Below are 27,977 nucleotides of genomic sequence, written 5' to 3'. Positions count from 1 at the left end.
AAAGGACTCAGGAGGGGAGATTCTAGGAGAAGGGTCTGCCCATCATGTCTGTCACACAGTGCCCGAAGGCCCCAAATCCATACTGATATTTGGTTCATTTACTGAAAACATGCTTTTCTATGGGGCTGATTATCTGGTTCATGGGATAGTGGTACTGTTATTTCGTGGTGAGAAGAAAGGAATGTGTCAAAGCTCTGATTTCCTCTCAGCAGATTCCTGGTGCTGGTGTAGATAGGAGCAACCATGGCACTACATGAAATCACTATGGATGCAAATATCCTCCTGATGTTCACTCTTACATCCCTGTACACAGCATAGCTAAAAGGGAGTGAGACAGGAAGCCAGCACATCTCTGAGTTGAGTCGTCTGTAGAAGTAAACAACCACTAGAGGAGGGCAGATTTTAGACCAGACCATGGACACAGAGACACATGTAAGGAGGGGCACTTCAGGGTGCAACAATCGACCACCACTCTCCCATGGACTACTCCAGTCACAGATTCTGCTCAGGAAACTTCAGACAACACACTACAGCCATCCTTGGACTCAATGCGGCACAATTCTGTCTGCTGTCAATATTGTCACTTCAATGTCACCCAAATTTCTGCCTCAACATCACCATGATTAGTTTGTAGATCAATACCTGGCCACTTGCATGGGCTTTGTAGCTAGTTTTCTTGCTTGCTTACTTGTTTGCTTGATATCTTGCTTGCTTAATAGGATAGATAGATAGATAGATAGATAGATAGATAGATAGATAGATAGTTTGCTTGCTAGTTTGTTTGTTTGCTAGTTTGTTTGCTTGCTTGCTAGCGTGCTTGCTTGCTAGTTTGCTTGCTTGCTTGCTAGCTTGTTTGCTTGCTTTTAACTTTTGTGAACTCTTCATCCTCTTCCAACATTCTGTAACCTGGACGTAACTGAAGTGTGACTTGAATGTTACAGAAACCAATGACTGAGATTGAAGGAGCAAAGCATGTGTAATTGATTCCAAGGGACTCCAGGAGTTCTTGGTTTAATGACACTGATGAAGCTTGTAAACCTCCTGAGCTGACAGATTCTGACACTGTGGAAAGACAAGTGTGCCGCTCTGTATTATCAGCATAGCATATTCATGACACTGTCTGCTGTTGAAGGATTCCTGCAGGCCTTTGGCACTAATCCTTATGGAAATGGAGCTACCAGTACCAGCTTATATCTCCATGACACACACCCTGTACACGCCCTGTACCTTCCCGACTCAGGCCTAAGGCACAGCATGAACCCTGTCCATGCATCCCAGGACTGGTAACCGCCAGGGAAGGATGACCCCCCATGCCCATGGTCCACTGCCTCCTCCTGCTGTGTCTTTGATTTGCAGCTCTTCACTAACATACTGTAAATTTTCTAATATCCAGCCAGACCCTCTGGTGCTGCCTATGGAAAGGGTCACCAAACCGCAAAGTCCGCTACCAGTCATAGAGCTCTGTCAGGGGAACCTCAGTGTTAAAATTGCTTCACGTTTTGTCCTCCAGCAGTTAGTGACTACACTGATCTAGAGAAGCCAGTTTCTAAATAAAGACAAGTGTACACTGTAGACCACTAATGCTGCCAGCACAGCTATGAGACTTGAGAATGTACGTTTATATTTTCTGAATGGTTTATGCTGTATCCCAGACCAAATAAATAAGTCTCATTCTCTGACATTTTCTGAGCCAGAGGGTGGTTAAGACATTCTTAGAATCACAATCCAAATTTAAACAGATGTTAGTGTGATGGACAGCAGAGGCACTTCCTGCAAGTTGGTGCAGAAACATATCTCTGCACAGTGTAACTCATTCAAAAGCACTCAAGGGACCATCGTCCTCAGGCATGATGCACAGAGTGGTCCGTGTAGTTGACAGTCAACACCCCCATGCTACTCTTACCATTTTGGACCAAGCCAAACTTCAAGTGGGTAAAAAGAGATCCTGCCTTGGAATCCAGAAATACCCATGTTGGGAGCCAACAAAGGCCATAGCAGTTTCTAGACACAGTTGATCAGTTACAGCATGAGAGCACTTACTGAATTCACCACTCTTTATAATCATTTAAAAAATAAATATTAGCTAGGCGGTGGTGGCACATGCCTTTAATCCCAGCATTTGGGAAGCAGAGGCAGGCGGATTCCTGAGTTCAGGGCCACCTGGTCTACAAAGTGAGTTCCAGGACAGCCAGGGCTATACAGAGAAACCCTGTCTTGAAAAAAAACAAAAAAATAAAAAATAAATAAATATTAGGGTTCAGGAGTACTTTTGTACAAGCATGTGGACCTAAGTTAATGTTTCCAGCACCCGCATAAAAAGCTGGACATGGTGGCACCCACCTATGACCTCAGCACCAGGGAGGCAGACACAGGGGGTTCCTGGGGCTTTCGAGCCAGCCAGTCTAGCCAAACCAGTGAGTTCCAGGTTCAGTGAGAGATGCTGTCTCAGAAACTAAGGTGGAGAAATGATTGAGAAAGACATCTATTTCAAACATGGTCTCCATAAGCACTCATACACATACATACATGGGTCGAGAGGGGAGAGAAAGGGACAGACAGGCAGACAGAAATATATACAAACATCAACTCCAACCCCAGGGGAACCAACAGAGCCTCTCACACACATTTAAGAGTCTCTCTTTGGAGACCCACTGACCATCAACCCAGTGTCATGTGAACGTCAGAGTCCCTGTTTGGCCAGTTCTATACCAAGTCATTTTACAAACCTCATTCTGGACCTGCTATGGTTTGATTTATTTTTGTGTACCTGGCCCTTTAAAGGATCTCCAGTTGACCTTATGCCCTTCAGTAAGCCCACAAAGTATCAAAAAATAAAAGCTACAACCCTTTGATACAAGCACTACTCACACTTTGAGGACCAAAGACCTACTCACACTTTGAGGCCTAAAGACCCTTCCCCAGCATTTGAAGCCTGTATTGTCCATAGTCACTAAGAATAGACCTTGCTATCTCTACACAAGTACACGAGGTCAGCCTGTGCCTTGTCCTAAGCTCCTCTACATGGTGTTAAGGCCATGGTTTTCAGGCTTCACCTTGCCTTGAATAAGTGATTCTATTTTACAAGCAGCTTTGGCTCATTTAGAGTGCAAACACAGGCACAGGGTGGATATGCACCTCACTGTGTACACATCTGCCTTTCCAGCACTGCTCACAGGGTAATACCATATAAACTCATCAAAGTAGACTGGGACCCTGAGATCTCATGGATATCTTTAAACCATCAGGAAAAAAAAAAAAAAAGATGTTCAACATTTTACTGGACACATCAGACCAAAGAAGGGTAAAACTCCTGGAAAACAGAACACCCCTTCCACTCTCCCTCCTTCCCCTCCTCCTTCCCCCTCCCTCTCCCTCTTTCTCTTCTCCCTTCCTCCTCACCACCGCCCCCCACACACAAATTCATTGTGCAATGTATAATGTATGGTCTGAGAGTTAAGACTGGAATAGAAGAAGCACACTCACAAGTACACATTCCCACACAGAAACAAACATACACAGAAGATTAAAATTAAAATAAACTTTTAAAATAGGACCCGAAGAGATGATGTCTCCATGGTTAAGAGTACATACTGCTTACTCTTGCAGAGGACCTGAGTTTAGTCCCCATCAACCAAGCCATAACTACCTGTCACTCTAGCTGCAGGGGACCTAACTCCCACTCTGGTCTCCATGGGTACGTGCATTCACATGTGCACATGCAGGCACACAGACACACATAAAACATAACTGAAAATAAAACACAATTAAAAAAAAAGATTGGAATAAAAGAGCCCATGCTTGCCAAGAGCCAGCTATTATGGGAAACTGGAAATACTTGGCAAATTACAGCCAAAAAAACAAGAAATTTGTGAGTTTATTTTGATTCAATAAATTCTGACTTTGTGGAAAATGACAGCCATGGCCATGCTTCTGACATAGTTGATCATCAGTCAGCTCTGATATGGCAGCAAAAGCTGAAGCTCTGTTAGGAGGCTGCAGGTGTGCTATTCTCACAAAGAGGGACAACCCACATTCATTCAAACTCATGGTTCTCTTCAGCTTGTGACAAGATGTAAGAGGTCGAGGGTCAGTCTAACTCAGCTCCAGGCAAGAAAATCACAGGCTGGTGATACAAACAAAGCGGAGAGGACTTAGTGGCACATACTTTCTGGCTCTGCTCCGCCACACACACCAGGCAGGAACAAAACTCCACCAACTAGACCCACAACCAGCAACAAGGGGGTTTAATCTCCTTTCCTGCCTAATGCTTCAAGTGTAGACCCTACTGGGCATCTATACATATGCTCGCAGAGGAAGAGGTCTAGAGGGTCTGGTCAGTTTGGTGACCTCCTGAAGCTACTGTACTGTCTACCCCCTCAGCTTAATGAGCTTTGCTGCCGGGTGGAATTCTACACCTCCCTCTACAGCACCCTGCGTTCTAATGAATTTCTCTCCAAGGTGCAATGTCTTATCTCAGAGGACACTGCGAGCCCACATCACAAACAGCATCCCCTAAGTGCTCATTCTGCTTTACAGACCCTTACCCATAGCTCTGCCAGCTTCTTCCTGGGTCAGTTCTCACGGGTCCATCCCACACAATGTGGGGCGCTGAGGGGCTTTTCTGCTCCCCATAACTGCTCAGTGCTTGGCCCTCTCAAGTGAGAACTACCAGCTTGTTCAGAAGTGACTGTTTGCAGCTCTTCCTGCCTTCCAGGTTACAGATTGAAGTGACCCACCATGCCTTCCACAAGTATACCTTCCCCTCACTTATTCATTTATTTTGCCTGGGAAAGCAGCACTTTTTAGTATTCTGAAAGAAGTCTAGCACATGGAACATGACAGCAGTGTGCCTGTGCTGTTCAAGGGGAAGTTTTAGGATTGTCTGGAGTTAAATGGGTCATTTTATATAAGGTTACTTAGAGCAATCTGGAACATTCTTTCCCCCCCCCCCCATGATACTTGACTTTAAATGCAATGTATCTGATGTCTTCCAGAGCTCCTACAATCAGCATTTAGTCACTGAGCAAATGCAATGCACTATTTAGCACTGCGGGTTTGGAGCCCGCATACCTCTCTTCACCATTTAATGCTGACTGAGATTGTCGATTACGTCATTTGCTCATACCCTAAAAGAGGTTCTCATCTAAACTACTCCCTCAAAAACCTCCGAAGAATAAGGACAGGCATAATAGCCATATAAATATCTACTTTCCCAGGATAACAACCAATCAAGGCATTCTTCAAGATCTACATCCTACTTCCCAGAGACACTAGTCAGAAACGGCAAGCCTGGCTTCATGCAAGCTTCTGGTCTTGCCTTGTCCCTCGCCACTCCAATATTTGTAGTGAGCAGATCTCCTGGCATGGCCCTCAGCCATGTGCTTGTCAGATGAGCTGTATACAAGGGTTTCCAGTGATGTAATTCATGCACTTCTAGTCATCTGGTTTGTGTGCTATCAGTAGTCACCAATGACTAGGGAGAGTCAACTTGGCTTTTTTACACACAAAGGACAGGCAATTGCTTGAGATATATATATATATATATATATATATATATATATATATATATATATGGTTAGGCTTGTCTGGATTCCACTACTCCCATCCATGAAGTACTCTGTCTCCATAGCCCTGAGGATTCCTGTGTGTCAAGACAGGGAGGAGGATGCTGACCTTCATCTTTATTGCTTTAAGAGAAAGGCTGGCTGTAGAAGGAAAGAAGCAAGAAGCAAGAACAGAGATCAATCTAGAGCTGTGCTCAGAAATCTGACACTCCAGTAGATCTCCACTGGGCTGTCTCCCTCACCACGCCATCATACATCTGAGGAATGGTCAGCAAGTACTCTTGCCTCCACTGGTGACCCATAGCAAGCACAGCCAGGCTGGGTTACATAATAGAGCTCTGTCAACCATTTGAGAGGCCATCCTTAGAGCACGCAAAACCACTACAATCTAGACATGTCAGATATACTTCTAAAATTATTTCAAAATTTGAATTTATCAAATGTTTACTGATAAAATATTTTAAAGAAAATATTTTATCTGCAAAGATGGTATACTTGAGGCTAGAGAGATGGCTCAATTGTTAAGAGTACTTGCTGCTCTTCCAGAGGACCTAGGTTTGACTTTAACGCTCCCCCACCCCACCTTCAGCCCATGTTGTATTACAACCATCTGTAATTCCAGTTCCAGAGAATCGGATACCCTCCTCAGGCTTCTGTGGGCACTTGTGTAGGGCACAGATATACATGCAGGCAAAACATGCATGCACATTAAAAATAAAGACAGTATACTCTTATATCCTCATCTGCTGTATTTTTAACTCAAGATTGTGAGAAATTTGCATAACCATCAAGGAAGCCATATTTCTTATATTAAAGAGCTTCAAGCTGTTGATGATGCGGAATACATGCCAAAAGAGACTATCACCTCTCATTGTCCTCATCTGGCAAATCAGTCACGTCTAGCTAGCATGCTAGCTGGGGACAACTATTTTTAAAATATATACCGCTTTAAAATATAAATTACCACAATTAGTTAAGATGTAACGATAATGTCTTTGCAAAAATCCCAACAGTTAATTCATCTGAAGTCTCGAATCTCCAAGGACAACATTCCATTGCATCTGCCCACCAACTTCCAACACAGGCTGGAAAAACAGAGCTTCCAGAAGTAGCTGTTCAGACTTGCTTGGAACTGCAGTTTCAAAATCCTAATTTCAGGAAGCCCTCCTAGAGCATGAAGAATAGGGCACTTGGTTCATGCATTTGAGAATAAAGTGAGGCCTTCCCATCTTTCTTGGCTTCTAATACAAGTACAGTATGTTAGGATCTCTAGGCTGAGAAGTAAGACAATCACTCAGGGGTCCATCCTGTGCTGTACATTTTCTCTTATCAATTTGTGCCCATTCCTCATCCTACATGCCACACCATGCTTGCAAATGCCACCTGCAGTCTTATTGTTGGACTATACATTTATTTATTTGTTTATGTGTGTATTTGTTTGTTTGTTTCTTTGTAAGACAGGGTATCATTATGTAGCTCTGGCTATCCCAGAACTCACTATGTAGACCAGGCTGGCCTTGACCTCACAGAGACCCACCTGCCTCTGCCTTCTGAGTGCTGGTATTAAAGAAGTGTCCCTCCATGCCCAGCAAAACATAGTTTTCATTTCAGTGAAACAGTACAGTGTCTGTAGCCCAATTATCCAACTTAACATTGCGTATTTCACAGACCCAAGTACCAGGAACCATAATAAAACAGGTGTGAGCATGATACAGAGAATATATGTTGCAAATATATATGCAGGTGCAGGTACAGGGTTAGGAGATTAGAGTGAAGCGGCTGTCGTGGAAATGAAGCATGAAGAGGCTGGGGGAGGGTAGATACAGGTGCAAAGAGGCTGGAATAGGATGCAGATGTGTGAGTACAGGCATGGGAAACCTGGAGTGAGGAGCCAATGCCATGATGTAGGTTTGACAACATCATATTAAGTAAGTAGGGATAATGATGCAGATTGAGGCAGCTGAGGTTTGAAAAAGAGGCAGATATGAGAATCCAGGTATAAAGAGACAGGGAGGCTTCCCAACTTTCCTGGGGCTCTGTGTCTCACAGTGACTTTCAACCCCATCTTTGATTAGGATTCTACAGTGCTGGTGGCGTAGGGCTAAATTAGCTCACTACAGGAAGCTTCCAGCAAACAAGAAAACTTCCAGGGCTCTTGGTAGAAGTAGACTTGAGGTAGGAAGCCCTCTGATTGTCACTCAGACTACAGCTCCCCAACTTTATACTGTGTTGTCCATGAGAAGCTCTAACTAACTCAGAGAAAATACAGACAGCTGAGCTGGCCTCCAGTCATACCTCAGCCTCACTGCTGCCATGGGCTGCATTACCATACTGCCAGAGCACCCACAGCCTCTACCAGCATTAGCAGCAGGCCAGGACCAGCACAAGCAAGTGCTCCGTCACACACAAGCTGATGTGCTTAGCTACTAAGCCATTACTGGCCTGCACTGCCCAGGAAGTACACTTCCCCTGTGGAAAACTATTTTGCCTCTCTTCTAGAGTCCTTCCAACAATTTCCAGACATACCCTAGAGATCCCCGGGAGGACTCTGCTCAGGAACCAGAAGATCATCCAGGGCTTGAAGGTCAAAACTCCTGTGCATCCTGTGTGGATGGAGTTGTTATGCCTACCTTCTCTGTGCACTTCAGGATAACAAGTATGATAAGGGAAAAATGTAAGAATAAGTGGGTTGAGCCTGATGCATGGTGACAAGCAGGCTCAAGGTAGTCCTTTTAGTGGTCCATTGTCCTCTACAAAATTGAAAATGAATGCATAGGTGCCCTTGGAGTTTGTGTGCCATCTGATGGAAACACAGCAAGTATTTGGAAAACCAGCTTTATAGATACCTCCCTTCGTAAATTTCCTTTTTATCCCTGCCACTATGGGAAGGTTGAACATTTCAAAAGCAAGCCATCTATTTTCAATATCAAAACTTCTGAAAGCAAGAAAAGTATTTGAACCTATTAAATAATATAAAAGCCAATTTAAAATTCACACCAAACCAAAGAACATTTTGACAATGCCCTGGACCAGCTCCACCAGTGGCCCACATATTCTAAACACCCCACAGATGGGTGATAGATGAGCCTGTCCTACTTCAAGGGCCGTGGGGCAAAAGCTGCAGCCTGCTTTATTCAATTGGAGCTACATATTCTTGTGGAAGACAGAGTTCTGGAGACACATGTCATATAACAGGCACTCTCCCCAACTCTGGAGATATCCACTAGGAAAGGAAAGAGGGCCAAGTGAGTGACATTGCAGGTCCACCTTTGTCCCCCCATACTTTCCTTTACCATCTGTGTTACATTTCTTCATCACCTGTTACATTTCTTCACCACCTGTGTTATATTTCTTCATCACCTGTGTTACATTTCTTCATCACCTGTGTTACATTCCTTCATCACCTGTGTTACATTCCTTCATCACCTGTGTTACATTCCTTCACCACCTGTGTTACATTCCTTCACCACCTGTGCATTAGTTACTTAATCTGTCGCCATGATAAAATATCCTGACAAAAGCAACTTAAGGAAGGAAAGACTTATGTTGGCTCTCAGTTCAAGGGTTCATTATGGCAGGAATGTCCTGGTGACAGGACCTTGAAACAACTGGTCACATTGTAGCAGCCCCTGAGTACATATACGGAACTGTGGACCTAAGGAAAGCCAACAGCCCCACATGGCACATTTTTTTTCTTCATATGTATATTTAATGTCTCTGTATGTGCACATGGGCATGTCCTCATGCATACAATGCATGTAGGAGATGTGCATGCACATTTGTGTGCTATTTTATGAATGCCAGAAGTTAATGTTGTGTATCTTATTGATCACTCTCCACCTTAAATATTGAGACAGGATCTCATGCTGGGAAGATTGCAGGTTCAGTCAGTCTAGATAGCCAGCATGTGCTGGGACCCCTAATCTCTGCCTTCTAAGTACTGGGATCATAGGTGCACCGCTATAACCATGTAGCATTTACATGAATTGTGAGGATCTGAGCTCAACTCATGACTGTGTGGCAAGTTCCCACTGAGTCATTCTCACCCTCACGTATGCTAATTTCTCTCTATCAAAACCAGATTTTTTTTTTAAGTTGTGTGTCTGTATGTAAGTATGGAAACATGAGTAAAGGTTCTGTGGAGACCAGAGGCATCAGAGCCTCTGGATCCTGAGTTACAGGCAGTTATGAGGCACCCAATGTAGTGCTGAGAACCAAACTTGTGTCCTCTACGTGACAAGTAGTCAAAACCCACTACTGAGCCATTTCTCCTGCCCCTGGTAATCTTAGAACTGAATTTTGAAGGCAAAGCTCAACAACATGTTTTATAACTCTGAGTATATTCTCCCCCCAGCATGATCCTCTCTCACAGGACCACAAGTTATTCCCTAGAGCTGGCAGGAAATAGTCTTTGCTCCCCAAATCAAGCAGTGTGCTTAGGGGAGGCAAATGTCTATGCCTCAGAGACTAAGTAGTGGTGTACTGATTAGCCAATTTGCTTTGTAGGGAACACTGCTACCTACCCTGGCCTTCCTAACAAAAGCCCAGAGCTACAGAGATAAAGGTCCCAGATCAAAGTTCACTTCCGGAAATGTCACCATTGGCCAGGTATAGGTTTGGATATGACTATCTCAGGAAAGGTTCTTAGCTCCAGCAATGGGGAGTTGCTCCCAGGAGAGCCCCATTCACTTTACTCCCTGCCCTAGATATTTAAAAAGCAGGTGGCAGGGCTGTTAGATGTGGCATGGATTAAAAGAAAAGGGGGGAAAAAGACCTTCCTTGGATGAACTTTCTGCACTGTTTCCAGGCAGCAGAGAAGACAGCTGTTTGGGGCCTTCCATCAACCATGATCAGAAACAGTAAGTCCAGCTGGGTCTACATTTACCAAGGTCAATTTAGAGCAATGTGGAAACAGCTGCCAGGTGCTTTTTGAGTGAAGCTAGAGTTATCCACACAGTGAGCTGTTTGCTTTCTGTGGGAGACAGAACATCTTGTCAGAAGAGATAAGACAACCTTCTGGCTAGCTCAGGTTTAACAGCCTTTGTCTCGGGTGTGATGAGGTGAAATCTCTACCCTCTTCTTGCAGTTTTCATGTGCCTTACACACATAAAACACTCCTATGCTGCTGAGATTTGCATACACTCAGGCAATCCTTAAATATCTGCCTGCCAAAGCCAGAGTTGGTTTAGCTTAGGACACATTTATGGTTTGTTTGTTAAAAAATCTTTTACTTTTGTGATTAAGCACCATGATAAAAAAAAAAAAATTGAGGACTAAAGAGTTTATTTCCCCTTACAAGCCCCAGGTCATGCTACATCTCTGAAGGAAGTCATGGAGCAACTCAAGCAGGGCAGGAACCTAGAGGCAGGAAGTAAAGCAGAAACCATGGGGAAGCACTGCCTACTGGCTGCTCCTTATGGCTTCCTCAGCCTGCTTAATATAGCACCGAAGACCACCAGTTTATGGTAGCACAGCCTACAGTGAGCTGGACCCTACCATGTCAACTATCAATCAAAAAAATGTTCCACAGCCTGGTGGGGTATTTTTTCAACTTAGGTTCACTTTTGCCAAATGACTCTAGCTTATGTCAAGGTGGCATAAAAGCTAGCCAGCACACTGAGGATTCGTGATTCTGGGTGGCTGCTTCAAGGAGCAGTAATACCAACTCGTCTTTTACTTTTTTACTTCTCCCTTTCATTTTTGTTTGTTTGTTTAGGGACAAGATATCTCAATGCAGTGCTGGCTATTCTTGAACTCACTATGTAGACCAAGCTAGCCTTGAACTCCAGAGATCACTGTGCCTTTGCCTCCAAAGTGCTGGGATGAAAGGCATTTGCCACCATGCCCAGCAACACTTCTTCTTAATAAGACCATGAAGAGGACAGTCAAGTGACCCAGTCCTCCTTCCTACTCTCCTCTTACCCCACATTCATAAAACAAGGAAATTGCCACATAAAAGAATATATAGGAACCCCAGAGTTGATTAGAGCATCAGACCTTGAACTGAACACTACCACCTACCCTCCATCTGACTTCAAGCTACAACCTTGTTCTTCCCAGGGGATGGAAGCCCAAAATAAAAACAACATAGTTGGAAATACATAATGTATCTCAGGAGTGTGTGCAGGATGAGCCCAAGGCCACCCAGGAGGAAGCAGATACAGATGAAGTAGTATCCTCCTCCCGGGGAGGGGTGACAAGGAGACAGACCTCTAGTTGCTAAGCAGGTCAAGCAAGTCTGTTTTGAGAAAATAGCTGCAGGCTTTGAAATGCACAGCAGGGCTCAGCAAAAAGATGCCATTTAGAAGATCTTTTCACTTCCTGCCTATCTCTCACAGGCTGACACACAGAGCTGTCATCTCTGGACAGCAGTCACCTCACAGCTCCACGCTAGGGTGTCTGCTTCTGTGCAGGAACCCCATTGTCTAGCACCTTTTTCTACTGGAAGACCAGAGTTCTCCACATAGCCCAGACCTGCCTAGATCATAGCACCTGAGGCTGATGCAGACACACAGTCACCAGCAGAGCCAGCTCACAGACACCAGGCTTCAGCTGCAGGGTAGGGGTGGGCTGCTCTTTTCTGTAGAACCTAACAGAATGAAAATCTCCAGGCCTCGTGAGGCAAACATGGATCTGTGCTTTTGTGGGAGGAAGAATCCTTTGATTTAAAAATAAACAATCACGCCATGCAGTTCACAAAGCCAGCCGACTCCTGCCTCTGCCAGTTCTGTATCTTAGCTCTGCGTGGGCTCACTGGTGAATGAAAGCACGCGTGGGCAAGTGGGGAGGCAGGAACAAAGGGTCAGAATTAACATTCTGTGTAAAAGGTGGGCTCAGGCTTTGGCAGATTCGGGCCTGTTACTTCAGCTACGGTTTGGCAGGATTCTTTATCCATCTACCCCTTTGATGTAGAGGATACCTGAGCAACTTTACAAACAGACCTCCAAGAAATTATAGAATGGCAGTTTATGTTCAAGTCAGACCTCAGGAAGAAGTCCTGAGGATATGGACAGCATGGGATCCTGAAATTCCAGAGAGAGGCAGAGGATGGGAGACTGGGGGAGCAAGGACACCCCAAAATGGGAGAATATAAAGAGACAGTCAATGGGCTATCATGAGATTGTCCCCTCCAATTAAGCTATGCCTAATCTCATAGATCATTAAAGGTCATCAGGGATCCTTTCCTGCAAGAGATATAGCAGAAGTGGGAGAGGGTGTCACAGTCCAGGGTGCAAGGTGCCACAGAGAATAGTCTGAAACCAGGCAAGCTGGAAGCTATATCTAGCCTCTTCAAATGGCTCAAAGTGCTGAGACAACCCCAGGTATACCACTCATGGCCTCACTGATAGCTTCAACACCATTTAAATGGGAAGTATGCTCTGCTCACTCAGGGTGTTCCATGTAGGAAAATCAGTTCTTCCATCCTGATAACATCCAGCCCTGGTTCTAATCCACAAGGGTGTTTAATGCAATGGAGGAGGAAAAGCAAACAAACAAACGAACTGTGGCTCTCCCTCAACCATCTGTTCTGCAGGCCTCAACCCAAGAGTAAGTATTAATAGCTAAATGAAAAATAAATAGATGTAGCTCAGTGGTACAAGGCTTGCTTAGCAGGCTCAAAGCCATGGGTTCAAGCCCCAGCACTGAAATAGAAAAGAGAAAGAGAGAGAGAGAGAGAGAGAGAAACAACAGATGCCTCAGCTTTGCCAGATATTCCTCCCTTTGTTGTCGAGCTATTACAAAACAAGAGCGTAGCAGCAGCTACCTTTCACAAAGTTATTGGCCCTATGTAGTCTCTGGTGTCCCAAGAATGGGTGGCAGCACTCAGGTAGAGCCATGAAGTCAGCCCAAGGGGAGAGAATTCTGGGATCGGTGCATATGGCAGAAGCCAAGTCCAAGTGCCTGGGGGGAACAGGGAGCTGTAGATGTTGCCTTCAAAGCATTCCTGACAAAAGCTAGGTCTGTATTATTGCCCCACAAAACAAACACACCTGAGACTGGCTTATGACCCATGATATCACAGTCAGTGACAGCATGCCCACCCCAAGATGGACAGGGGAAGAGTCACTAACCTGACTCTCCTGGCTGAGCCATCAGACAATACTTCTGCCATGTTTAGGGTGGATCAGCAATGCAGGTCACACCTATTGATGACCTGCCTCAACTTTGGTTGTTGTCACAAGAACACTGCTGTGGTAGGCAGGTGCCCAGGACAACTTACTTCCAAACATTTCTGTCTTTGGGTTACCTTTGCCAGCCTCACATCCCCAACCTTCTTCCCCTTTCTTTGTGGTTTTGAGAAAATGCTATGAGCCATCAACTACCTAGGAAAGCAGCTCCTCCCGTGCTCTGTCATAAGGTAGGGCCACCTCTGGTGTGCTGCTACTCCCTGATCTGTTTGCAGCCTTGTGCCTGTGAAGGGTGACATCTGGCCATCTGGGCAATCAGCTCTCCCAAGAAGTAACACGACAGTTTCTAGCCAGTAAGAGAGGAATAGGAGAGAGAGAATTGATGTATATCTTAATCTTCTGGGTTCATCTGGGGTGAACAAGGCAAAAGCTTCACACACACACACCCAGAACACACACACACACACCTATTGAAAGAAGGACACATTTAGCCACTCAGTGAGGAATAAGGGGCCTGTGAGCTGGTCATGGGGAAGTAGACTGGGTGGGGGGGGGACCCTGTTCAAGGAGTCTCATGTGGTAGTCAGGGGCCTACTTTCCATCCTAAGTAGTTCCTGCAAACTAAACTAGACCCTCGGTGTGGAGAGATCAGGAGGCCAGGAGAACCTAGGGAACCAGCCCTAAGCCAGCCAAAGGGCTGGGAGAGCAAAGATCCCTCCTTCCCTGCAATCCCTTTCTTTGAGTTTTGCAAGGTTGAAACACCTCTGAAGACCAGAGGCAGGAGGAAGGAGGTGTGGAGCCTGAGGGGAGCTCGGGCCAAGGCTGCATGCAGCTCACCCCTCACTGCCTACCATCCACAGGCGTGCACACTCTCTCCTCTAATACTGATTGTTCTAGTCCATTATGTGTTGTAATTCTGGCCCCAAAGCCTCTTACAAACATTGGTTTTGTGGTAAATCTCCTTAACAGACAAGATTAGCAGGAGGGAGGTGCCATGTCAGAAAGGCCACCAGTTCCGCCCTCCCTCCCTGTCGCCTTTCCTTTTCCTTCCGCGTGTCAGGAAAGGAAAATGTCGGTCCAGTCTTCACCGGCAGACCAAGGATTTGCCTCGTGAGAGGGAAAAGGCAGGTGCAGCGCATGGTAGCAGGAGAGGATAGCCTCCATGGGAGGACCCAGCCACTCACTAAGCCACGTCCTGGCCCTTCAGGTAGCACGCGGAGCGCACGGACACACGTAGGGAACACGAGAGCAGGCAGGGCTCATAGACACTTGGGGCACGCGCAAAGCGTGGACACTCCGGGATGCACAAACACGCGGGGCGTGGGCAACCGCATGGTTGAACTGTCCCAGGTTCTTGACGCAGGGGCCCATAGCCAAAGGGGGTGGGGTCGGTCACTGGGAAGGGAAACTGAGGCGGGGAGGGGGGCGAGACCCGCCCCACGTAGCTGGCGAGGACCGGAAGACACACGGCGGGCCCGCGGGCCCTGCGGCTGCGCACGGGCACACAGAACCCAGCGCCAGCTCCCATCCCCGCGCCCCTCACTCACCCAGGCGCCCCGGGAGCTGCCGGCCGCGGGCAGACGCGGGGGCGGGCAGAGCGCGAGGCAGCGGTGGCGGTAGCAGCAGCAGCAGCAAAAGCGGGAGCGGCGGCCCCATCCCCGCAGCCGGTTGGCGCTCAGTCCATGGCCGCGCGGGAGCAAGGACCGATAGGGACTTAGCGAGGCGGCGCCAGCTCCTTTTGCGGCGCTCTCAGCGCTCCTGCGGCGGCGCCGGCCGAGCTTCAGCACCGGACAGCGCCACCGGCCCCACCCCCGCCGCCGGCCCCGCCCATGACCACGCCCTCTGTCAGCCATGCACGTTGAGGCACGCCCACCTCGCGGGGGACAGGCAGGAGGTGCTCGCTCTCCTCCGGAGAAGCGGGTTCTATCCCCACAAGATGTGGTCCCTTCTGCCTGGGACCTTCGAAGGTCACCCTGCAGTGTCCAGATGGTTCGTGGAGAGAGGACACTTGAAAGTGTGGTTGTGCTGCTGAAACACCAAACTCCCTCTTATTCAGTTGTGTTTAAACTCAATTATCCGCAGTTAGTGGTGGCAGCTGTTGGGGTCTGCAGGCATAGAGCCACTGGAAGCTGCATCTCGAAGGTAGGCCAAGAGAGGAAAACTTCAACTTTGTGCAGGGCCTGAATAGGAAGCTGATGGGGTGGGAGGTGTAGATGGAGTCCTCAAACAGAACAAACGGAGGAGTGTACCCCATGCGGCGTCGAGTCCGAATTTTAGACATGTTTACCTGGGGGCCTTCCATGCTCACAGTCCAGTCTATCCCTGGAATGGCCAGTGCTGAGGGACCAAGTGCAGATTCTCAGATCACTTTCCAGAAGCCCATAGACAAAGGCAGGATTCAATGGGGTGGTACCCCTGGCATCTGAAGACTGTGGGAGGCGTGTGTGTATATATGAGTGGGTTTGTTTTGAATGTAACAGTCTCAAAGTATGCATGCTTGCGTTTAAGGGAACAGCCCACTTCCTCCCTCAGGTCTCCCATAGAGCCAGTATCTTTCCATTTTGTGTCATTGTGTCACTGCTAGGAGCCCCAACCACCATCCTGAGTTTGCCCTCCCTTGCCTGGCCAGTCCTCTCACTTCCTTCCATCCCTCCCTTTAATGCCCCTTGCCACAAGGTCCCTTGGAGAAAGACTGCCTCTATTTGGTCTGACTGGGGCTTGGGGCGGCAGTGAGGGAGCTTTCAGTCCGGCCTATCTACAACTAACTAAACTAGGTGTTGGGCCTGAAGATTCTGACATCTATTCTCGCACCTTTGTTGGGCCCCATTCTGATTTGCCTTCCAAATGTTTTATCTCAGCCTCTCCTTCAGACCTTGTGCCCCCACCTGGGGAAGTGAGAATTTGCCTTAGTAGAAAAAGCCTTTACTCCAGAAGATGACTGCAGCACTTCACAGCAACAGGGTCCCCTACAAAGGTGTTGCCTGTGGTCCTGAAAATGCCTGTCTGGTTAGGAAGAAGGATGGTAAGCCTAATAATCACTTTGGCTCTGCTCACCATTTTCAGTAGCATTAGCAGTTAGAACACTACACTCCCAAACAGTGTAAGACCCTTAAGCAGACATCAATGACACTGATTCTCTTGCAAACTCCAAGAACTGCTTCAAGTGCCATCCTCAGCTTGTCTAGAATATCCTTGATCCCTGATGCTGAAACATGGATGAGCTCAGGGGTATGTGGGGGGGGGGCGGGGGGGTAAGGATGAATGGAGTAGCAGGGGACTGCCTGGGTAGGCAGATATGTCCTCTGATATCTTAACAGTCATGTCATGAACAACAGGAAAAGAAAACACACAACAAAAACACATGGCAAGATCAACAGGAAAAGAAAACACACAGAAGGCTAGGTTCTTCATGACAGTGGTATTCAGACATCAAGGGCTGTTTGGTGAGTTTTCAGGAGAAGGCTTTATCAGCTTGCCCTAACACAGTTTCTCAAGTACAGAGGAACAGCTAAATAACCTCCCACCCACCCTTAGTGAGAGTCGCTATACCTCCAATGTAGAAGGGTCAGCTCTTTACAAAGCCAGATCTGATCACACCTGCAGTGACCCAGGGACTTGTAGAGCCCACACCACCTGTCACAACCATAGGCAGCTAATTAAGGCACCAGGAAGACCCAGAGGAGTTTACCTAGGCTTCCTGGGTCTACATCCTGGAGCACTGTTTGCTCTGGGCTGTGGTATCTCTCCCCTCATCTAGCCCTGTTTACTGTTCGACAGATTCTAGGCTGGGATTATTTGTCCTGTCATTATTTGACTTGCTGCTTAACACTTTCCTGACCAAGGTCCTATCTCACAGCCATGGTCTGAACTTCAGAGCTCTGTGTCAACTTAAAGGCAGAAGAAAATGCCCAAGAGGAAAAGAGAAAAAGGCATGGCTCAGGAGGGACTGCAAGGATTATAACAACAGAAACAGCACAGGGCCTGGGGAGGTGGTGGCTCAGTAGGTAAAGCCCGTCCATGTAAGTGTGGGGCCTGAGTTTGATTCCCAGAACCCAGGTAAAGTTAGGCACAGAGGCTCATGTCTGTAAAGCTGCTCTTACAGAAAGATGAGAGGTAGAGATGGGAAGAACCCCCAGAAGTGAAGCAGTCAAGCATAGGGGACAACTTACGAACCTGGAACTGTACTTGGTTTAGGTTGTACACACATCGCTGCTTTTAACAGTGCACTTAGCAGCCTGCACTGCTGCTAACGGTTTTTATTTACCCACAGTATGCACACGCATCCCTCTCTGAGAATAATGCGCTAACAACCTTGGACCCCAGTGGGCTCCAAACAATGGGATAGGATTCTTGTCCCCTTACTAACCATCAAACTCGGACAGTTTATACCCAAATGTATTCCCAAAACATTCTGAAGGGGCAGCCTGAGCTGGTTTGGGGTGCATGTGAAATAGGGCAAAACAATGAAAAAGTTCAAGTGAACTTTTAGGAAGAATTTATTTTTTACATTATATCTATGAGTAGTTGAGTATGCATATAATTAACATCATAAATTATGGGGAGGGGCACAAGCTTATCTATTGATCAACACAGAGAAACACTCTCACTAGACCCCCCATAATAACCAGATTCCTCCTCCTCTTGACTCCACAAAAGAAAGCCCCAGACAAGTCAGGATCTGAGTACCCTCTCTCACAGCCAGCTGTCAATCATAACAATAGAACCCTCTATTCTGTACTGGTGCTTCACTGTGAATTAAATTACCTTGCTACTTTTGCAAATCTGTGTGATCCATTATTTCAATCCTTTCAATGAAGCCAGGAACTTGGAAGCAAGTTTGTGGGCCAGCTAGCCTGGTATATGCTATAGCAAACAACGAAAGAAAACTGTGTCTCAAGTTTAAGTCAAACACTGACAACCGGGCTGGAGAGGTGGCTCAGAGGTTAAGAGCACTGGCTGCTTGCTCTTCCAGAGGTCCTGAGTTCAATTCCCAGCAACCACATGGTGGCTCACAACCATCTGTAATGGGATCTGGTGCCCTCTCCTGGTGTGTCTGAAGACAGCTACAGTGTACTCATATAAATGAAATAAATCTTTAAAAAAAAAAAAAAAAAAAAAAGACTTGACAGCCAAGCATGTCCTCTGACCTCCAGGCTGTGCTATATGTGCACACAAACACACTCACATCATATACATGCCCAGATAATACATACACCTATACCACAGGAATAATAATAATAATACTAACAAAGGAAGAAGTGTAAAGCTTTATAGCTAGAACAGAGAGTTCATGGCTGGCACCACCTGCTCCTCCTATTCTGGGCTCTGAATTTTGATGAGGTCAGATAGACAGAAAACACTAACAAGAGGTGGGAGGAGGAGGGAAGGGAGGGAGAATGTAGAAGGCAAACAGGGAAGGAGGAGGATTTTAGGAATGGCAAAGCTTTCCCACTGTGATGGACCACATCCCAAAACTATGAAATGAGCCCTCCTTCTCTTAAGTTGCCTTTGTCACACCTGGGTCATCATATGCTGTCTCTGGGGTCAGCAAGGTCTTTCTTTTCCCATGATGACAGCACATCCGTATCATCTGCAATCCTAATCTTAAACCGAAGCTTTGGGCCCTAGTCCACACAGCCCCCTCATAGGTCCCATCTACTCCTGATCACAGGGCTCACATGCCCATTCAGCAAACTGTTGTTTAATCTATGATTTCACTGCACTTACCAGTGCTCTTGATTACATAAAAGTTGACCCGAATTATGGCGATGTTTAACAAGAACTCAAAATTGTTCAAAATGGTGGTGGTGTGCCTCTGGTTTTGTTATTTAAAAATGTCACAAGGCTGGAGAGATGGCTCAGTGGTTGAAAGCACATTCTACTTTTGAGAAATCCCTGAATTCAGTTGACAGCACTCCTGTGGGAGGCTCACAACTGCCTGCGACTACTGCTCCACATGGATCTGCTGCTCTTGTCCCCCAGGGGCAACACACACATACATTGGTGGAAGTATGTCAGTAACAGTGGTAACGATGGGGTTGGTAATATTGGGTTGGTGATGATGGGGTTAAGTGGTAGAAATTATTGGCCTGGTATGGTAATGGTGGTGGTGGTGATAGAGACAGTGACAATGATAAAGGCTACAGTGATAATGGGCATAGTGGAGGTAACAATGGTAGTAGAGGAGATAGCGTGATGGTGGCAGTGGTGATAGTTATGACAGTGGCTAGACAGTGGAGACCATAGAGGTGGTGGTTGTGTAAGTGATGGTGGTGGTGACACAAAGGGGGTAGTAAAGATGAAAGTATTGGCAATAGTGGGGTCTACACAGACTGCCCCATTCCATAGCCAAGTGAACTCTGATTTTCCTTTAGCATTTCTCACCTTGAACTCTTGTCTGTCAAGTGGTTGTGAGTAAGGCTTACACCTCAAAGCATCTCTAAACAGACCAGCTGTGAGTGTGAATGGACAGAGTTAGGCAGGATGAGGCTGATGTGGTCATGTAACTACAGCGCCAACATCCAGTCCTTACTGTTTGTCTTAATTACCGTCACTACTGCTGCAACAAAACATCACGACCAGTAAGCAGTTGGGGAGGAAAGAGTTTAATCAGCTTACATTTCCACATCGCTGTTCATCACCAAAGGAAGGCAGGACAGGAACTCACACAGAGCAGGAACCTGGAGGCAAGAGCTGATGCAGAGGCCATGGAGTGGCACTCTTACTGGCTTGCTTGCCCATGGCTTGCTCTGCCTGCTTTCTGATAGAACCCAGGACCACCAGCCCAGGAATGGCACCATTCACAGTGGGCTGGGCTCTCCTCAATCAATCACTAATTAGGAAAATGCCCTACAGGCTGGCCTTCAGCCTGATCTTATGGAGGCATTTTCTCAATTGAGGCTTCCTCCTCACAGATGACTACAGTTTGTGTCAAGTGGACATAAATTTAGCCATCACAATATTCATGGCTCCGGTCCCTGTTTGCATCATTTCCTTATTAACAGTTGTCTTTTAATAAGGCCTGCAGCTGCTGGTCTTTTTAGTCACCTGATTGAGAAACCTGGCAGCCCCCGTAAGGGGTAGAAGGTGTTGTCACAAACACCTTACTAGTAAACAAGTGAATCTTCATAATAATAATAAAAAAAACATAACCTTTGAAGCACCAGCCATGTTATAAAATATTTAAAAATTCAAAGGAAATCTTATATTGTTTTAAGTTTATAATTCTGCACACCTAAGCCAAGAAGGGGGTGCATGTGGCCTTCAGACCTGAGTCCTCAACCATATTTTCAGGTTCCTTAGCCAGGAAGCCTGGGAGGCTGAGACAGGAGGATCAGTTGAGCCCAGTAGTTCAAGACCAGCCCGGGAAACACAGAACCTGTCTCTTAACACCAACAAAGTTCCTAAAGCCAGCTCCTCAGAGGGTACTCAACCTTCTTCAGAGTAAGGATTAGCCAATATAACAGGATACTGATGACTGACTGACTGACTGACACTCTAAGGCTGGATGCTGAAACACTTGGAGTCAGGAGGGGTTCATATGCTCACATCTTCCAAAAGAAAAGGCTCAAGGGAGAGAAGATCTGAAAGAACACCCATCAGTCTGATTTACCATCAATCCCTAAGGCAGCCACACCCAACAAACGGTATGAAACAGTTCCTATAAGCTCTTCATTTGTGGTCTGATGAAACAAAGAACTAATAACTGGGAAAGTCCACATCCTCAACATTCTTCTATCAGCAGCTAACTGCCCAGCCAGAGCTGCTTCCTGTATCCCTAGTACACATTGAGCCAAGAGTCTGGCCTGCCGGGGGGATTATGCTTTCCTCCAGACTCTCCAGTTTTGTTCTGTGCCCAGGTATGCCAGCCCTCACTTTGTTGGACTGTGTTCAATTCACTAGTGTTCCTATAGGGAAGCTTTCTGTTTTCATTAGCAATTGGGAGGGCCTAATTTACAGTTTGCCTCTCAGACTGAGGATTATAAAGGACACTGAGTACCTTAATTAATTAAATGACTGAGCTCTTTGGAGAGATTTGCATTTCTGACAATGGAGCAGAGTCTAGGCTCCAGAGAACCATATGTCAAAGGATGTATATCATCAGAGCCAAACCAACACAACTTTGCATCTAATTTGAACTGTAAGTCTCCACTGTGGATTCTTGCTATGTCCGGCATGGCCTTGGTGGGGACAGAGGCAGTGAACATGAGTCCTCCACAAGCATCAATAGCTGCCACAGGCATAAAGCTTGTTTGTATAATAAGGTACATATTTTCATGTTCCTCAGAGGAATGTCCTCTCTGTTAATGATAATCTGAAACAACATGAGTCCAGGAGGCAAGAGTGTGGCTAATGTCTCAGCAAAATGGTAAATGCTGGGACTTTCAGGCCAGCCCTTAAGGAACCATAGAAAAGAACTCTAAAAACAAAAATATGTAATTTCTCAACTATAGAAAAATATAAGAATGCAATATGAATTGTTTAAGGGGCTTCACAGATCTAAAGGGACAAAGACAGCTACACTATGAGTCAGCTTGTTAGAAAGATACAAAGACAGGCAGATACAGATGAATTGGCAGATTCCCAAGGTCAAGGTTATTCTGGGACAAGTCTGAGTCAAGGCCCAGGTGTGGGAGAAATGGTAATTTCGGGACCAGGTTCTTACCAGAGGATGGGTGTTTGCTGTCTTCTAAGAATTAAGAAGCTATGGTCACCAGATACCTATTGATAATACAATCAAAAGGGAACCTGGAATAAATAACTAAATTGATATGTAAACTAAAAACTGGGCTTTTGGTCTGCACAAGACCAGCAAGCAGAAAGCAATAGCAGTTCTTTCTTTCTTTTTTTCTTTTTTTGGGGTGGGGGTGGGGTTCAAGACAGGGTTTCTCTGTAGCCCTGGCTGTCCTGGAACCCACTTTGTAGACCAGGCTGGCCTCGAACTCAGAAATCCGCCTGCCTCTGCCTCCTAAGTTCGTTCTCTCTCTCTCTCTCTCTCTATCTCATCTCTATCTCTATCTCTCTCTCTCTCCTTCTCTCCTTCTTTTTTCCTAGCAAGAGCTGAGCTGTCTACAGATATCTGGAGAGTGAAAACAGCTCTTAAGGAATTTTTTCTAACAGGATTCCTGACTTGCTCAGGGTTAGGTCAGAAACCCCAAAAATTACTTAGAGAGCTGACACTGCTGTTTTAGAATGTTTTCTACCAGTTATCCAGAGAAGGCTGTCTGAAGAGTGAACACAGCTCTTTTAGAATTTTTTTTTCTGGCTTTCTGATTTTGATCGGAAAACCCAAGAATTACTTTTAGAATTTTTTTCTAACAGGATCTTCGACTTGGTCGGAAGATCCAAGAATTTTTTTATAGCAGCTTTTCTGACTTTGGTCAGAAACCCTATGAGCTATCCAGAGAGCTTTTGGAATTTTTACTAGCAGAGAAAGCAGTCTCAACCAGAGAGTTTTTAGAATAGCAAGAAAAAGCTGTATAGAGCAGAGCAGAACACACGGCAGGAGAACAATCTGGAAACCCATCTTAGCAGAACCTAAGCCACTACCTTGGGCTCACGATTTGACTCTGAGTCATTTGTTTCTCCACTCCCAGACACCTGTCTCTCAGGAATCTGGACCTAGCTGAGGCTGGTCCTTGGCAGGACATCTGAGAACCAAGCAACTCTGGAGAGGAAACAGAAATCCCCAGTCTAAGTACCATGTACTCTGTCCCCACTTTATAGCATTAACTTCCCATCTGCCAATCCAGCACCCAGGAACACACACTCACTCACTCACACAGCTAATCTGTACATAATTAATGGACATCGTGAACAGTGTGAGATGGGTAGTAGCAACTCCAGTTTAAAAGATGAGAAGTAAGTCTCTGAAAATCTGGAACTTTAACCACTAATAAAAGACTAACTCAGGGTATGGATTTAGGTTTGGCCTTACCTACCAAATGGTATCTCAATGGTCATTGCATGGAAACCAGGCATGGACACATTGTCAGGAGAAGGGGAGGGGTCCTGTAAAGGGCCACAAGAACAAATTTGTGGATTACCTAGGCATGGTGGTCCACACCTGTAACCTCAACACTTGGTGGCAAAGGCAGAAGGATAAAAAGTGAGACTCTATCTCAAAACAAAATAACAATAAAACGGAGAAAGCTCCTATAAGTCAAAGATGAAAAAGACTTGAGCAACAAAAGGAATAATGCCCACAGTATAATAAAATATTTCAGTAATATAAAGATATGCCAGGTGGTGGTGGCGGCACACGCCTTTAATCCCAGCACTTGGGAGGCAGAGGCAGGTGGATTTCTGTGGCCAGCCTGGTCTACAGAGTGAGTTCCAGGACAGCCAGGGCTACACAGAGAAACCCTGTCTCGAAAAACAAAACAAAACAAAAGTGCATGTGGTCAATATGAAGAAATGATGAGTCTAGAAAACTGCCGTTTCTTATCTCTTAGTATAAAAAATAATGTAGATGTGCTTGCTTTGGCAGCACATATACCAAAACTGGAATTACAGAGAAGATTTGCATGGGCCCTGAGCAGGATTACATGCAAATTCTTGCAAGGATCCATATTTTTAGACCAGCATGTTGCTCAGCCCTCAACAAAGCTTCTTCTTGCAATAGATAGCAACTATCACAAAGACCCACAACTAGCTCAGTCGGTGGAGCATGAGACTCTTAATCTCAGGGTTGTAGGTTCATTGTGCAGAGAGTAGGAACTTTTAGAGTGCATAGCCCTGAACTGGATGTTCCCCCAAGGATGAGAATCTATGCAAAAGGGGGCCAAAAATTTTATAAAAACCAGAGGTAGTGTACAATTTCAAGAAAACTGTTTTCTAGAAACAACAGGAAATGTAAACATATAACTCACAGCAACTATGACAGCACACACAAGTTCAAGACAGGAGAAAGAACTTCGGATACAAAGCCTCAACCCTAGCTAAGGAGGTATTGGTATTTGATTGCTTCTAGAAGAAGAGAAATTAGTTTTCTGTATCTGGTAATGAAGCACAACTCCAAGGCATGCCTCACACCCAGGAATAGTTAGCCTACACAAATTGTACTTGATGGCTTTAAAGAAAAATATTTAGAGAGGGAGGAAGAGAACAAACAAGGGAGGACATGAGTATGATCAGTATACATTGTATAAAACTTTGAGTTAATAAAAACCAATGTATGCTCACAGTCAGCTATTGGATGGAACACAGGGCCCCCAATGGAGGAGCTAGAGAAAGTACCCAAGTAGCTGAAGGGGTCTGCAACCCTATAGGTGGAACAACAATATGAACTAACCAGTACCCCCAGAGCTCGTGTCTCTAGCTGCGTATGTAGCAGAAGATGGCCTAGTCGGCCATCATAGGGAAGAGAGGCCTCTTGGTCTTGCAAACTTTATATGCCTCAGTACAGGGGAACGCCAGGGCCAAGAAATGGGAGTGGGTGGGTAGGGGAGTGGCTGGGGAGGGTATGGGGGACTTTTGGGATAGCATTTGAAATGTAAATGAAGAAAATACCTAATTTAAAAAAAGAAACAATAAAAAAAAAAAACCAATGTAGATGTAATGGTTTGTATATGCTAGGCCCAGGGAGTGGCACAATTAGAAGGTGTGGCCCTGTTAAATTAGGTGTGTCACTGTGAGTGTCCTCATTTTAGCTGCCTGGAGGATGGTATTCTACTAACATCCTTCAGATGATGAAGAACTTTCAGCTCTGCCTGCACCATACCTGCTTGGATGTTGCCATGTTCCTGCCTTGGTGATAATAGACTGAACCTCTGAACCTGTAAGCCAGCCCCAATTAAATGTTGTTCTTACAAGAGTTGCCTTGGTCATGGTATTGTTCACAGCAGTAAAACCCTAAGACAGTAGATAATAATCATTAAGACTGTTGATCACTCATGGGAAAAGTTAAAGCACCTGCAATGCCCACAGCACAACAGTAAGCACTCAGTGTTTCTGAGGAAAATGGATTTATGCATCTTAACTAGCCTCTAGTCGTCTACAGGAGAGATCGGAGATAGACGAACATGAATTAAAATGCACGGCAAAAGTACAAAATGTCTCAAGTCACACAGTCTCTTCAGAAGATTCATGTGAGAGAGAGGAAAGAGCTTGTTACATATTGAGAATGTTAAAGAACATATGAATTAATTACTTTGAAACCAGATTCAAGCAAACCACTGTGAAAATGTATTTTCAGACAAAAAAAAAAAAGTCTAATTAGATGTCAATGAAATTGATCAGCTAACAAGGTTAGTAGTGTCAACATAAGTCTGGTGTGAAATGAGTTTGTTTTAAGTAGCTTTGTTTCACATTTTAGAATTTTAATTCATTTTAAGGTGTTCGTTGCTGCTTATGCTGTACGTTTAATGTGTATGTTATGTGTGTATACCATAGTGCATGTGTGGAGGTCAGAGGAGAACTTTGGGAGTTGGCTCACTACCATCTATGTGTGGATTCCAGGGATCAAACTCAGTTTGTCACTGTTCTGTGCCAAGAGCTTTAACTGCTGAGACATCTTGCCATCCAGAAGAAAGCGTTTTGAGATAAGCCCAGGCTTATCCTCCTGTCCCAACCTGCCAACTACTGAGATTACAAGCATGTAACACCATGCTTGGGAGAAACTTTAAGCTTAGTAATTGTCTTATTTTATTTAAGATAGTTTAACGATTAGAAACACATTCAGAGAATTTATGAGACAATTTGTGCGAAGCCTGAGATTTGCTGTAAAATATGGTGAAAAAAAAAAAAGACAAAAAGGATGATTAATGAGGCTGCTTGAAACAATCTCTTCTTCAGATGTGATTTTCCTGCATATCTGAAAAGGAAAGCTGCCTCACATAAAAGCACTATGAGTAAAGTATTTTTCCTGAGAGTGCAAAGATAATTCAGCCTATCAAACACTCCTGATTTGGAGCTCATACAACAACCCCACCCCCACCCCCAGGCAGTTTAAGCAAACTAGGGATTTATTTTCTTGACTCCGTGTGCAATACAAATCTACCGGTGGAACACTGAGGCTTCTTACTGCTCTGTGTGGCCAGAACCAAATGCTGTCAGCTCCTAACCTGGTGTACTGTCAGCTCTGATTTCCAACATTTCCTTTTGTGTGCAAAAGGAAACAGGTAAAGGCAGGAAGGTACCACCCCAGGGAGCATGAAGAGGATTCTCTTGAACATTTTGTTTCTTCAGATCTCCTGGGCCTGACTACTGTCTCAGTAAAGGGAAAGTGGAAAGAGTAGGGCTTTAAAGATACACATATGACATTAGTTTTCTTACTGCTTTGATAAAACACTAGACCTAAGCAATATAAGGAACTTCAAGGGGATTGTCCAGGATGGTGAGAAAGGCATGGCAGCAAGAACAGGATAGAGCTGGTCACATTGTGTCTATAGTCAGAAAGAACAATAAATGCTAAGTGTTCAGCTCACTTCCTCCTTTTGATACAGTCCAAAGCCCTAGCCCATAGGATATCACCCACATGTAGAGTATAAAAACTGCTTGGAAGCATGTCCAGAGATTTGTCTTCAAGATAATTCTAGATCCTGTCAAGTTGACAATCAAGATAACTTCCACAGTGCCAAAGATAGCTGGCAGTCTCTGTCATAATCATACATATTAGATTGATCCCTGAGCAACTTCTGCTATATGCTGATTCTGATCTAAAGGAGACCCACATGGATCATCCTAATATTTATGATGAAGGGGGAAAAGCAATAAACTGACAAGTATGAATGTCAGCAATATCGATCAAACGTGAAATCAGATTTACTTCTGAAGCCAGACCATCAAAAATATAAAGCAGAAGCACAGGTGGAGCCAAGCAATATGCCTAGATCCAGAGTATCTCAAAAGGATGCTGTATCCAGCTGCTCAATCTGTCAAGCTTACAGGCTTCACTGCTTAAGGACATGGCACCAAGTGCAGGTCTGTTTTGCAATAGGCTGACAACGCCTCAGGTTGGACATGTCCTAAAAGGAAGTTGTGAAATACCAACATGCTCACATGATAATGATACTGCCCTCAACAGGATGTACCACATGGTCCATTCCTAAAGTTTCAAGGTCCTCCAAACTACAGAACTAAGAGCTTCTTCTGCAAGTGGCATGGGGCTGGTCTCTCAGTGGAGCCCCGTCAAAAAGCAGGATTTGTTGCTGTGGCATGTGGTCTTGTACGCAGAAGGATAGATGGAATATCCAGGCCATCTCCTGGAGTTCTCTACAGTGCATTGTACATGGTATTCCCAAGAGCCTAGGAGAGACAAATGTGTCCTAAGAAACAGTCTTTA

The 27,977-nt window shown here is 45.4% G+C and overlaps 1 protein-coding gene and 2 non-coding genes across 3 annotated transcripts in view; 2 read left to right on the top strand and 1 right to left on the bottom strand.

Annotated features, from left to right (window-relative positions):
- Ptprn2 (protein tyrosine phosphatase receptor type N2) overlaps positions 1-15,491 on the bottom strand; it is a 748,763-nt gene extending 733,272 nt beyond the window's left edge. Inside the window, exon 1 of the mRNA XM_021179074.2 lies at positions 15,241-15,491. Coding sequence (XP_021034733.1) covers positions 15,241-15,349 — 109 coding nt within the window. The 5' untranslated portion in view covers positions 15,350-15,491. The remainder of the gene's footprint in view (positions 1-15,240) is intronic.
- A 7,431-nt stretch (positions 15,492-22,922) lies between these two features.
- Positions 22,923-22,985, top strand: LOC115032815. Its single transcript, XR_003838478.1, has one exon. It is a non-coding gene; the product is annotated as a U7 small nuclear RNA (small nuclear RNA).
- A 1,181-nt stretch (positions 22,986-24,166) lies between these two features.
- LOC115032921 lies at positions 24,167-24,270 on the top strand. Its single transcript, XR_003838565.1, has one exon. It is a non-coding gene; the product is annotated as a U6 spliceosomal RNA (small nuclear RNA).
- Positions 24,271-27,977: the final 3,707 nt, after the last annotated feature.

The sequence above is a fragment of the Mus caroli genome, chromosome 12 (assembly GCF_900094665.2).
Source record: "Mus caroli chromosome 12, CAROLI_EIJ_v1.1, whole genome shotgun sequence".
Classification (NCBI taxonomy): Eukaryota; Metazoa; Chordata; class Mammalia; order Rodentia; family Muridae; genus Mus; species Mus caroli.
This window is presented reverse-complemented; position numbering and strand designations above follow the sequence as displayed.